Here is a 14,838-nt window from a genome sequence, read left to right as displayed (position 1 = left end):
TAAAGTATAAAAGTACTATTATTCTAGCCATTTTTAAGAAATCATTTTTTACATCTGTCTCTAGAGCATCCCTGGTTTTATACAACATAAACTATGAGAAAATTGGAAAAGGAAACAACATACAATCCTTAATGTTTATATAAAAATTCCTGTTAATACTTATGTGAAAACTATCTTCCCTTCCCCACAAAGGAATAAAAGAGCATTATTAAAATGTTCTTGTCTCAAAAAAATTAGGTTCCTCAACCTTTTTCTTTATCAAATGTAAATCACAGCTGCTCTGATGAAATGTTTTTAAATTAAGTCTCTATATAAAGAACGTTCTTAAATGTCAAATCTGCACCAAGATTTAATTACCTTAAAACCATCCATATCTTCTAAGTGCACGCTTGTTAAGAACGTTTATTCCCATTATCTGCTTCACCATGTATCTAGCAAGGGAATCTTGGGAGTATGTAACACAAATTACTTGCCTTAGAAAAGACACTGTTTATTCCACATGTGTAAACTTCAGTGAATGACTTTCAGAAAAATCAAAAGAAAGTAAATGTAATATCCATACAGTTGTTTAAGCTTTATTTTTATATGCATGCATGTTTCAAGGAAACAAAAATTTCAAGATACAGAATATGACATATCAGATGAAATAATTCAGATTTTAATGTATACACAAATAACAATATAAAGCACATATATAAGATACATTATATAATTTGTTTTGAGGTTTCAAAAAGCAGTAATTTGGTTTTAAAATTCTGACATCAATATCTAACATTCAAGTAAAACATCTTTCAAAAGTTAAGACTTCTGAGACTAACACATAACTCTATGACAGCCTGCCTTTACCACGATCTTCAAAATAGTGCTGTTCAATTCTCCTACAGAAAGCAAGGAGGTTGCTATAGTTTTTCACCTTCTCAGAAAGTTCATCATTTGTCAACTGTGTAGTAAGAATGGTGTACAGATGGCCAAATACCAGTGCATCAAGTTCAGTAGGCCTAAAAGTAGAAACAGGAGTAATGTGAGTAAGTAGCATTTAACTTTTACAATAGAAAACACAGTTGGCCCTCTTCACCCACAGGTCCCATATTCGCAGGTTCAACCAACCTCAGATCCAAAATATTTTAAACGATTAGAAATAACAACACAGGCCAAGCATGGTGGCTCATGCCTGTAATCCCAGCACTTTGGGAGGCTGAGGTGGGTGGACTGTTTGAACTCAGGAATTCACAACCAGCCTGAACAACATGGCAAAAACCTCATCTCTACAAAAAATACAAAACTTAGCCAGGCATGGTGGTGCTTGGCTATAGTCCTAGCTACTCAGGAGGCTGGGGTGGTAGGATGGCTTACGCCCAGGAGGTGGAGGTTGCAGTAAGCTGAGATCACACTACTGCATATCATTTAGATTGTGTGTATTGGGTACTATAAGTAATCTAGAGATGATTTAAAATATACGGGAGGATGTACATAGATTACAAGCAGACACTGTACCATTTTTTCTTTCTTTCTCAATACATTAAATTTACATAAGCAATTATGCCATTTTATATAAGAGACTTGAACTCTGCAGATTTTAGTATCTGTGGGGGTCCTGGAACAAATGTCCTGTAGATACACGAAAGACCCCCGTGGATATGTTTTTAAAAATCATTTTATTCATCAATTTAAAAGAAAAAAGCCACATAAGAAACAAATCCTACCACAACTTGACATAACTTTACTTGGAGTTTCTGCTATATGAAAAAAAATATGATTTGCTAGTTGTGTGACTTGCTTTCTTTAGTAACAACATTTAAGTGTGTTAAAATAATATAGATGTAATGATCATATTCATTTAATTCATTACTTTTGTCACTAAATAAATACAGCAGATCTCCAATGTGCCAGAAACTATACCAAATGTGAGGCATAAAAATAAGAAAAATACTCTACGACATGTACATGAAACATAAATTATAAAGTTGTTTTAATAAATACAATTTAAGTATTTTAATAGATGCATAAACAAAGTGCTGTCAAAGCACAAAGGATTTCGCTGTGATGACAGGACCAAAAAAATGATACCCAATCACAAATCAGTAACAAGATACAACTTTAATTTTACCACTTTTAATGTAACTTAGATTTCTGAAGGAGATAAAATCGTAAGGATGGCTTCAACATAAAAATTTCTAGGGTTTTTTTTCTCATTAATTATATATTACTAACAACAAAATGAAATCTATCCCACTACTAATGATCTATAAATGAGGCATCACCAATTTACATTATATTAAAATAATTACTAATGCAATATTACTAAAACAAGAAAATGTCATAATTATGAGCTAATTATTACTCTTGAGTCCCATAGTGATAAAGGTTTTGAGAAAACATGTGCTAGCCTACATAAACGTGTGTTGCGGGAAGTCAGGGACCCCAAACAGAGGGACTGGCTGAAGCCGCGGCAGAAGAACATAAATTGTGAAGATTTCATGGACATTTATGGGTTCCCTAAATTAATACTTCTATAATATCTTACGCCTGTGTTTACTGCAATCTCTGAACATAAATTGTGAAGACTCCATGGACACTTATCACTTCCCCAATCAATACCCTTGTGATTTCCTATGCCTGTCTTTACTTTAATCTCTTAATCCCATCATCTTCGTAAGCTGAGGAAGATGTATGTTGCCTCAGGACCCTGTGACGATTGCATTAACTGCACAAATTGTTTGCAGAGCATGTATGTTTGAACAATATGAAATCTAGGCACCTTGAAAAAAGAAGAAGATAACAGCAATGTTCAGGGAACAAGGGAGATAAAACTTTGGCCTCTGACTGCCAGTGAGCTAGATGGAACACAGCCACATTTCTCTTTTTTCAAAGGCAAATAGGAGAAATAATCGCTGAATTCTTTTTCTCAGCAAGGAACATCCCTGAGAAAGAGAATGCGCCCTGAGGGTAGGCCTATAAACGGCCCCCTGGGGGCGGCTGTCTTTTATGGTGGAAGCCGCAGGGATGAAATAAGCCCTGGTCTCCTGTAGCACTCCCAGGCTTATTAGGAAGAGGAAATTCGCGCCTAATAAATTTTGGTCAGACAGGTTGTCTGCTCTCAAACTCCTGATAAGATGTTATCAATGACAATGCATGCCGAAACTTCATTAGCAATTTTAATTTTGCCCCTTCCTGTGGTCCTGTGATCTGGCCCTGCCTCCATTTGCTTTATGGTATTTTATTACCTTGTGAAGCATGAGATCTCTGTGACCCACACCCTATTCGTGCACTCCCTCCCCTTTTGAAAATCACTAATAAAAACTTGCTGGTTTTACGGCTCAGGGAGCATCACGGAACCTGCCGACATGTGATATCTCCCCCGGACACTCAGCTTTAAAATTTCTCTCTCATACTCTTTCTGTTTATTTCTTAGACCAGCCGAGACACAGGGAAATAGAAAAGAACCCACGTTAAATATCAAGGGTGGGCTTTCCCCTGATAAATGTGAAAATATGTTGCAGTAATCTGGTTTGGCAGAATAAATTTGGGGGTTGGTAAAAATCTAAATTTGAACCCCAATACTGTCACTAGCTATGTGGCCTTGATTGCTATTGATAAGTAATATCCTAGAGATGCACAGCTTTAAATACCATCTTGATGCCACTGACTCCTAAATATTTATTTCTGGTCTTAATGTCTCCCCTGAGCTCTGGATTCATACATTCAAATGCCTACATAACGTCTCCACTTCAATGTGGAGTATCTGTGGAGCAGGATGTGGAGCCTCTTGACTAAGATGTGTGGGATATTTTATTTTCTCAATAGCAGTAATTTACAGTATCTCAAACCTGCTTGTCCCCCAAACTTCCCAAAATAAAGGCACCACTATCCAACCAGCTGTTCAGGCCAAAAATCTAGGGGCTACTCTTGAGTCCTTTCTTTCACCCTCCTATATCCATTAGCAAGTCTGGTGAGACACTACCTCCAAAATATGCCCTGAATACCACCACTTACTTATTCATTATGATCTCACAGTGTAACCTACCATCATCTGTCACCTAGGCCACTGAGATAGCCTCCTAAAGTGTCTTACTGCTTCTACTCATTCTCCATACCATAGTCAGAATGACTAATGTCAGCAGATCATACAAACTCCAAGCACAAAATATTCAAATGGATTTCTGTTCTACTTATATTAAAATGCCAAACTCCTTACACTAAGCACACAGAGCCTTGATAATCTGGCCTCTGCCTACCTCTTTAGCCTCATATCCTACCATTCATAGCACACAACCCAAACTGGCCCTGCTTCTTGCTTTTGAACGTAACAAACTCAAGCCAGTTAGGGAGCCTTGACTACAACTATTCCTGCTGCCTAAAATACTCTTCCTCTGACTTCACACTGGCTCCTTATTTTTTAGAATAAGGTTTAAATGGCACATCTTAAAGTCTCCTCAGACCACCCAAACTGAAGTAGACATATAGTCACTCCTTATTATGTGGTCCTTTTTTAATGCTACATTTGGTAATTAATACCATATAATTTTTTTTTTTTTTTCTTATTGTGCATCTCCTCTACCAGAAAGTCCTATAGAGAAAGGACCTCACCTACTTGGTTCCTGCTGTATCCCCAATACCTAGAACAATTCCTTGCACAAAGCAAGTTCTCAATAAATTTGTGTTGAATGAACCAATAAAAAGGTGACACACTTCTCATACCATATTATAACTGTGTTCCCTTAACTGTTTCCCTCACTACACTCCAAGCTATTTAAAGGCAATGATGCATGTATGTTTATATTCCCAGTTCTTAGCACAGTGTCTAAGGAACTGAAATAGCACTTGCTGAATAAATACATGGATTAAAAAAGAAAGCATCTTAAGATGTGTGGAATATTTTATTTTCTCAATAGCAGTGACTTGCATTCTTTGAAAGCCTTCCACTCTTTTGACACATTCATGAAGTGTTAATCAAAGTCAAATGTACAATCTGTGGCCATGTTTAAATGGGTAGCCAACAGTACAGTTTTTTAAAAAAAGTATCTCAAGGTCCTTAGACTCAACAGCACCATAATCTTACCAGCACAGGGATGAATCAATAATGAATAGATCCCTGCAAAAAACCAAGGATGCAGAGTGGATAAATGTGGAGCTGAGCTGAGGTACCTGGTGAGAATAATACAAACACCAACTCTTCCACATCCCTAAACATATTTCTTAGGAGGTACATCTTATCTTACCAATTTAGAACTTATTTTCCTAATCCTTGTTTACTGCCAGCTACCCTATGCTTCTTGTACTAGAGCCTAAAAAAGGTGAATATATTCCCTGATGCAACTTCCAGTAATATAGATGGGCACCCTTTATCAATAAATGAACGCTCTGAAAGAGTTCAACTATCAATGTATGCTCAAATGACAGTGCTCCAGAAGTACCCCTGAAGTGGCCAAAATGTTATTTGCTGCAAATATATATCCACGTAACTCCAGAGGTACTGAATTATATATGGGCATGAGCATATAAAAATTGATGTGATTTTACATAAAGATAGCAACTTTTTGGCAAGTTACTTTAGAAAATGGCCATACTGCCCAAGGTAATTTATAGATTCAATGCCATCCCCATCAAGCTACCAATGACTTTCTTCACAGAATTGGAAAAAACGGCTTTAAAGTTCATATGGAACCAAAAAAGATCCCACATTGCCAAGACAATCCTAAGCAAAAAGAACAAAGCTGGAGGCATCACGCTACCTGACTTCAAACTATACTACAAGACTACAGTAACCAAAACAGCATGGTACTGGTATCAAACAGAGATATAGACCAATGGAACAGAACAGAGGCCTCAGAAATAATACCACACATCTACAGCCATCTGATCTTTGACAAACCTGACAAAAACAAGAAATAGGGAAAGGATTCCCTATTTAATAAATGGTGCTGGGAAAATTGGCTAGCCATAAGTAGAAAGCTGAAACTGGATCCTTGCCTTACTCCTTATACGAAAATTAATTCAAGATGGATTAGAGACTTAAATGTTAGACCTAATACCATAAAAACCCTAGAAGAAAACCTAGGTAATACCATTCAGGACATAGGCATGGGCAAGGACTTCATGTCTAAAACACCAAAAGCAATGGCAACAAAAGTCAAAATTGACAAATGGGATCTAATTAAACTAAAGAGCTTCTGCACAGCAAAAGAAACTACCATCAACAGGCAACCTACAGAATGGGAGAAAATTTTTGCAATCTACTCATCTGACAAAGGGATAATAACTAGAACCTACAAAGAACTCAAACAAATTTACAAGAAAAAAACAAACAACCCCATCAAAAAGTGGGCAAAGGATATGAACAGATACTTCTCAAAAGAAGACATTCATACAGCCAACAGACACATGAAAAAATGCTCATCATCACTCGCCATCACAGAAATGCAAATCAACACCACAATGAGATACCATCTCACACCAGTTAGAATGGCAATCATTAAAAATCAGGAAATAACAGGTGCTGGAGAGGATGTGGAGAAATAGGAACACTTTTACACTGTTGGTGGGACTGTAAACTAGTTAACCATTGTGGAAAACAGTGTGGCGATTCCTCAAGGATCTAGAACTAGAAATACCATTTGACCCAGCCATCCCATTACTGGGGATATACCCAAAGGATTATAAGTCATGCTGCTATAAAGACATATGCACACATATTGTTTATCGTGGCACTATTCACAATAGCAAAGACTTGGAATCAACCCAAATGTCCATCAGTGACAGACTGGATTAAGAAAATGTGGCACATACACACCATGGAATACTATGCAGCCATAAAAAAGGATGAGTTCATGTCCTTTGTGGAGACATGGATGCAGCTGGAAACCGTCATTCTCAGCAAACTATTGCAAGAACAGAAAACCAAATACCATATGTTCTCACTCATAGGTGGGAAATGAACAATGAGATCACCTGGACAGGAAGGGGAACATCACACACCGGGTCCTATTGTGGGGAGGGGGTAGGGGGGAGAGATAGCATTAGGAGATATACCTAATGTAAATGACGAGCTGATGGGTGCAGCACACCAACATGGCACATGTATACATATGTAACAAACCTGCACATTGTGCACATGTACCCTAGAACTTAAAGTATAATAATAAAAAAAAAAAAAACAAAGAATATCAACAAAAGTATAACTCAATAGATTAAACCAAAGCACATATAATTGTGTGTTACTTAACAGGAATACATTCTGAGAAATGCACTGTTTGGCAATTTTCTTGCTGTGTGAACATCAGAGTCTACTCACACAAACCTAGATGGTGCTATACACCTACACTATATGGTACAGCCTATTGCTCCTAGGCTACAAACCTGTACAGAACATTGCCATACTGAATACTGCAGGCAACTGTAACACAGTGATAACGTGTATTTATGGTACACAAATACTTGTGTATTTAAACATATCTAAACATAGGAAAGGTATAGTAAAATAGAAAAGGTATAGTAAAAATACATTACAATCTTAAGGGACCATCTTCATATATTTGGTCCATCACAGACTGAAAGGTTGCCATACAGGGCATAACTGTATATATCCACAAACACTTAACCTTTAAAGCATATTTTTTGTAATTTTTCCGAATTTGAGCAACTCTTTATACTGACTCTGACATATATAAATTACTGATTCCAACAAGTCTTTCTTTTTAAAAAGTACAATTAATATTTTAGTTGATAGGTGACAGTTATACAACTGTATGCCTTTGTTAAAATTCATAGAACTACACACATAAAAGTGCCAATTTTACTAGATGTAAATTACACATCAATAAACATAACTTAATAAAAAGAGAAGTAACAAATTCAGAAAAATATTTCCAACTCACATGGAAGACAAGAACAAAAAAATATTTTATCCAGTATTTCTACTGAACTGTTTAATCAAGTCAAGATCTTCATATATCTCCAATTTTAATTATCTTGCTATATCATGTGAAAACGTTAACTTTCCACCATTCTGCTTACCAAATAGTTTGTGATTATAATTCAAATACAGATAGCAATTCCCCACCTGTGAGCTCTAAGATGTTTCATATATTATTGGATTTATATAGACTTTTTATTAGAAAAATATTCCAGGGTGACAAATATATTTCTAAGGTCCTAAGAAATCTGATGCCTTCTTATATTATTATTCTTTCCACATTCATGTTGGTTATCTACTGTTTTGTCATTTGAATATCAAAATAAAAACAGTAAAATTCAACATTTTCCTAACATTTTCCATTTAAGATTTTTCTGGCACTCATCTTTTTTGCTTTGCTTATTCATTATTTCACATTTATTTCTGATACCTTCAAAGTACCATCTAGTTTCAAAAGCATTAATTTTGTCTGGGTGTTTCCTAATTGTTCTTTCCCATTATTAACTTTTCATCTCTTTAAAGTACTAGAAATGATCTACATATCTTTTCTTTACATCCCAATCACTTATCTTTAGGGCTGTCACTCAAGTTTTGTAAATCAAGCCCCTTGCATTTTGGCCTCTTTTCCCAATTACTATTCTTTCTGTAAGATCTCTCTTAACTACCCTTTTCCTTTTCTGTCATCAAGTACAGGTATTTGGTTTCTTTCATGAGTCCTCCCAACATCCCCAGTGGTTGAGCTAGAAGGAAAGTTAATTCTAATTTTAGGAGATTAATTCTAATTGTAGGGGGTTAATTCTAATTTTAGGACTGGAGTATACCTAGAGAAATTAGAGTAACTCAGAGATATGTCAGAGCCAAGAATAGAATTCAGACCCTCTGTCTTGCAGTATAATACTATGTATCCTGACTTAAGCCACAGCTCTATTCAGCATAGTATCTCACAAAGTAATGACTCCTGCTACAGATAAAGGAATGAGAAAAATGTTGGCACAGAAAGTGAAATACCAGTTACTTTTTTCTAAATGCACTTTATTTGCATTTTAATATTAATTAAATGATTGAATAAAATTAAAAATTAAATCTCTTCTATCTTTAATCTTATTTTTAGGGAAAATGTTTATCTAAGTATCATGTAAAGGAAAATTATGTCAAAACTGTACATCATAGCATCAGTTAAATAGTTCCGCAAAAGCAAGCCTTTGGTGTTTGAACTGTTGTAAGTTTTCATCACAAGATTAAATGTATAATTGTGCCCTTATGAAGAAAAATGATATCTTGATGTTTCCACTGAGTCACATGCCAAACTCTGGTTACTGACACAATGACAATGAGTTTAACTGAGAAGAAAAGTAAGTTAGATCTATTCTCCTGGCCTCCATAACAAAACTAAAATAGAATAACGTATTTCAATAAAACACACTCCTTCTGAGCTTTTCAATTCCTAAGAATTCCTGTGTCAGAAAGAAAAGAAACCACAAAATACTGACATTTGGATACATTTCTCTTGTGCTAGGGACTAAAAAATAGAATCTGCATAGCAAATATCACTAGAAATAGGAACAGAGTCCTAGAAGCTTTACCTACTAGAATTTCACGGTTTGAATTCTGTGACTTTTCTGCTTCAAAGAGCAACAGACCCTAGATTTTATTTTAATATCAATTATATATAGTATATATTACTTGTGTTATAGATTAATATAACTTAAATTTCCAAACTATCATCATAGTCATTTTTACTACAAATGTTATCTTTACCCAAATATGTTTGATATGGTTATAGAAGAGGAATGCTTATGATGATATAACACATAATAGCAAATAAAGCCTTTTAGAAATTATTAATCTAAAAATCAAATAATTTTTATTAAAATGCCAAGAAAAGGTTAGACTTTCTAGGGAAAGTTTTAAGATTAAAATGCTTTAAGCCCATCTTACACTGGATCACAGGACAGCTGATTTTGATATATTAAAATTATAATTTTTTAACAAAGGAAAATTCATTCTTTGCCTTCATTAGATTCTTTTCAAAACTGCAAAAGTAAATCTGTCAATGAAACATTATTCAACTTACATACATACACATATATTTAACCTACATCCTTTATATTAATTTCTGTGTTTTACAAATATTTTCATTAACATTTAAAAGTTCATAATAGTGCTTGTCCATCAAACAATATTTTTTAATATTTAGTTTTATTGACTCTTCTAGTCCTCCAGGTATCATTCTACATAGAAAACTACAGTTACATTAATAGTAATTTACTTTTCTTCATGTTTAATAGTACTTTACAAGTTTAGAATTTTGTTAAGATTTTGTAGTTCCATATATAGCACCTTGAACTACCTCATTAAAACCTTATCATACAATGATTGATTTACATGACTGCCTTTAAGAGAAATTCTTAATAAGGACCATATTTTAGAAATCTTAAGTCTCCTAGAGCCTAGCACTGTGCCTGAGAGTAAAGAAGTGTCACAAAAATATTTGAGTACAAAAATTATAAAAATAGCTAAATCTCTTCTTGAAAAAGCAATTCTTTTATGAAAAAAAGAAATTTGCAACCTAACAGTACAGAAAATTAATTTTAAAAAAGTAAAATTTCTTACTGCTTATTGAAGAAATATGGTTGTGTTCCCAGTCTTTGAGAGAGAGCTTGACAGCATTGGTCTACATCCTCTAAGACCTAACACAGGCAATGAACCCCAAAGAAAAGTATATCAGTTAGCAAAACAATAAAAAACATAACTTGTATCACAGTTTATAACAAAAATATAAATTTAGGTTAACCTTTTATAATATATTTTAATAAGACTATAGACCACATACATACATAATACTTTCTATATAAGAAATAGGAAGAAAATTTCAGTGAATTTCCTTCAAACTACAAGTACATTTAAGTTATTTATAAGGATTTTGTCAAGAACAAAAGTGTCTTCCTGAATCCATATATTCAAATGGCTTTGCATATACTGAAAAATCTGCTTAATAAAGGTAACACCACTGACCCACCATGAGTAAAAGCATTTGAGTTGTTTTCCCACTAGTGGAGATAGATTTTTATTTATTCTATCCCTATTCATTTACTGAAACCCCCTTGTGGCCAATGGCACACATCAGTGAGATGGTTGGCTAGTATTAAGGGTGGCCTTGGAAAAGACGGGCATTAATTAACTTAATGATGCCTGTGGACAAGATTAAGTATTTTTAAGTTTTGCTACTTAAGTAGCAAAAATACAGACAGATAGATAGACAGATGCAGATAAATATAGATATATTAAGTACTGTGTTTAACAGGACTTTTTTTTTTTTTTTACAGCCCGATGCTGCAGATCTATAGTTACATAAAAGGTATCCACATGTATTGCTCAAAAAAAAAAAAAAAAAAACCCTCAGGTTATACAGTAGCAGGCATAATGATCCCATTTGAGAAAATGTTACTAAGAAACATCTAGAAGAAGGCTCTCCAAATAGTTAAGGGTGGCAATTTCTAGGTGATGAGATTTCAGGCAAGTTTCACTGCTTTTTTACACATATCTGCATTGTATTGTTTGCTTTACATCAAGCATGTACGAATTTTTAGAAATAAAATTACTTCATGTTAGTGAAAATAACAGCAAATGGTTTTCTTGCAAATCTTATATTATAAAAAAAAGTTTTTTTTAAAAGAGTACCAATATAAAGAATGATTCTTTTAATGCACAAAAGTTGAGGGTTTTGTCAACTTCAACCTGAACTGACCTGGTCCAGAGTCTTCTTTCCCCATCCAATAGCTTTCATCTTACGCTTGACTTCCCACTGTTTCTGATAGGCCAAAATATGATTCAGAGGCCAAGGGTAAGGAGATCCATACCTAGCATGAGTGATCTAAAGCAAAAAGATTTTGTAAAAAAGGTGATCCTTCCTAAAAACAATGCCCGTTTTTACAAATAGAATTCTAAAAGAAATATATTTTCAAAGAACATAAATAGAGCAATCTGAAAAAAATACATAGCTTGCAATCTAAAAAATTAAAATTTTAAGCCATTCTCTTTAAAAATATATAAACTTTTATGTACTTTGCAACCCGTTATATCAAACAATGACACACAGCTTCCCTAAAATGTATGTGCAAGCAAAATTAAAGTAAGTGAAAAACTGTATCACTAATGGTATAAACCACAATGTTTCATTTATGAGCAGGGACTTGCGATTCTGAGCAAAAGTGTTTTCTCATTAAATTTTAATTAAGATAAATGTTACAGAACCACTCACCTCCCCTACTGTGGCTTCATCACACCACTGAAGATACAGCTAGGAACAAAAGAACAGTCACTAAACTTTAGGATACCAAAGAGGAAAAGGATAAAGAAAGTAATTTTTTGCCAAGGCAATTTTTTACAAGCTAATTTCATAAGTCACATACGTAGGGGTTTGTTTTCCTTAGCTGCTATCCAGAATTATTAAATGTAATGATGGTACGATATAAAAATATTTTTTATTCACACAGTACGTGTCTAAACACCATTAAAGTGTTTTACAGATATTATTTAAGTAAATTTCAAAAGGCCAAAGTAAAATAATGAGTAGGCAAGAATCACCCCTTTTTATAAACACAAAAACTAGAACTGAAAATGTCAGGTAACTTGTTCAAAGGTAATAATCAAATAATTTAGGTAGCCATCTCAGCTCTAGAATTACTTGACTATTTTCCCATTTCTCAATAACTTTAACCCATTAGAAAGATTATATTTTATGAGAATGAGAGAAAAAGCTTATTTTCAAGCCATATCATCTAGTATTTTACCTCTGCAGTCAACAGCATATTGTTGACTAATTCCATGTAAGCTTTCATTTCTGCTTTTTGGACTTCACCCAGCCCATCACTAAGAGAATGGCCCTAAAGGGAATTTAAAAAAATTTAAAAGACCATCATATTAAATATACAAAAACTTTCAGTTATCTTACTAACAAATAATATAACATGCAACTATACCATGAATTAAACTTCCAAAATGCCCCCTAAAAATTATGTTATATAAAAGCATATTTAACACTCTGCTATCACCACAAAATATTAGTATGTACTTATTTGTCATTATACAAACGTATCTTTCAATAGAGAAAATTACATTATCAGCTACTTCGCAAAAGAAGAAAACAGAATGGTCAGCAAACCTTGTTTAAGAGATTAATTGACCTTATTAGAATTAAAGGAAATACCAAAAGACTGACATGTGCTGTTTATAAAGTGGTCAAAGATGAAAAAAATACTGTTAGTAAAGATATGCGGAAAAAACTTCACTCATTTTAAAATTCTAATACACTATAGTAACTAGGAGATACATAAAATGGTATAATTGTTAGTTCAATCTGGCAATCTATTACAAGATTTAAAAAGTACATAACCTATGACATCCTAATACCACTCTTAGGAATTTATTCTAAGGTAACAATACCATTCTTAGGAATTTATACAAAGATGTACATACAAGAAAATTTATCTTAGTACTCTATAAAAACAAAAAATTGGCCATGACCTAAATGCCCATCAATAAACTTGAGTAAATAAAATTCTAATTTATCTAATATGGGGGGGGTGTGTTAAAGGAAAAAAAAAAAAAATATATATATATATGTATATATATCCAATACAGTAGAATACTATACACCAATGTGAAAGGATGATATATATCTACAGCTATTAATATGGAAGAATTTCCAAACATATTTATGATTTTAAAAGGTATGCTGCAAAATAATACATACTAGTATGATCTAGGTTTTTCTAGATATGCAAAAAGAAAAGTCTGGAATGATTTTTCAGAAACACTAATGGGAGTTGTTCCTTAATAACTATTAAAATCTAAACTGAATAAATGAAAAGCAGCATCATTAAATGGATAAATACATTCAACTTCGAACATCTCCTGTATCTCCCTTTTCAAAGGTCAGCCAGACACTTCAAAACCTAATAGTTTTTCATTTCTGACCACAGTTCTCATAAGCATAAGTTAGAAAATTATCTACCATTTTGTAAAGATCAAACCATCTCTTTTGACTAGATATTAAAATTACATACCTTTAATAAATTTGACATTAATAAAGAAAAATAAAGCTACCTCTTTCGCCATTATATCATGAAAAAATACTAACTTACACTTCAGAAATATTTTCCAGTAGTTTGCATTGGCATTTTATAAAACTAGGCTGAAATCAATGTAAATGTTAAGACACATTAAAGAATGATGAATGACTTAGTAACTGTGATCAAATACATTTAATATCTTTTTATTACCTTGGCTTTAACAAATTGGACTATTGGACCAAGTTCTGATACTACTTGATTTCCCACATGAATAAAAGGTACTTTACCTGTTGAGAGAAAAAAAAGTATTTATAAAAACACTTCCAGTATGTTAAAGTTTGTGATAATTAAAGAAAAATTAACACAAAACTCAGATATTTATAAACAGGGATTTCATAAAACTGTAACTTCTGAAAATTTTTGTCAGATGTGTATATTAAATTCTGTAAGTTTTTAAACTGATTACTAACCAACTTTAGAAAAAAGAACAGGTAAATTCATTTCTAGAGTTCTCACTTAGATATAATAACAGATCACATAACATTCTCTTTTCAGAGCCAACACGAACATACTACCATACAGCAGCAAACACTAATTATCCAAATTACATGAACCAAGCCAGGACATTGGTACATGACCACTAATATATTTCAAAGAAATTTAGCTAAGCTTTCTTTTGAGAGTACAGTGAATCAATCTATATTGTAAACTACATTTAAAAAATCTTTTTACATCTTTTATGTCTTTGATACTGAGATCAACATTTTAAGCAAGTAATTGTACAGTAATCTCTTTGACTCAAAATAGCAAGAATTAAAAGAATTAACAATCTTTGAAGGCATGCTAGTTGGT

At 33.3% G+C, this 14,838-nt stretch overlaps 1 protein-coding gene across 1 annotated transcript in view; it reads right to left on the bottom strand.

The window, feature by feature from the left end:
• Nucleotides 1–550: 550 nt before the first annotated feature.
• MTX2 (metaxin 2) overlaps nt 551–14,838 on the bottom strand; it is a 69,349-nt gene continuing 55,061 nt past the window's right edge. The window contains exons 5-10 of the mRNA XM_003907658.4: nt 14,197–14,273; nt 12,706–12,798; nt 12,174–12,212; nt 11,661–11,786; nt 10,526–10,602; nt 551–998 (exon numbers count right to left, since the gene is read on the bottom strand). Coding sequence (XP_003907707.1) covers nt 827–998; nt 10,526–10,602; nt 11,661–11,786; nt 12,174–12,212; nt 12,706–12,798; nt 14,197–14,273 — 584 coding nt within the window. The 3' untranslated portion in view covers nt 551–826. The remainder of the gene's footprint in view (nt 999–10,525; nt 10,603–11,660; nt 11,787–12,173; nt 12,213–12,705; nt 12,799–14,196; nt 14,274–14,838) is intronic.

Source organism: Papio anubis, chromosome 10 (genome assembly GCF_008728515.1).
Source record: "Papio anubis isolate 15944 chromosome 10, Panubis1.0, whole genome shotgun sequence".
NCBI classification, from domain to species: Eukaryota; Metazoa; Chordata; class Mammalia; order Primates; family Cercopithecidae; genus Papio; species Papio anubis.
The sequence above is the reverse complement of the archived record's forward strand: the minus strand, read 5'-3'. Positions and strand labels throughout refer to the sequence as shown.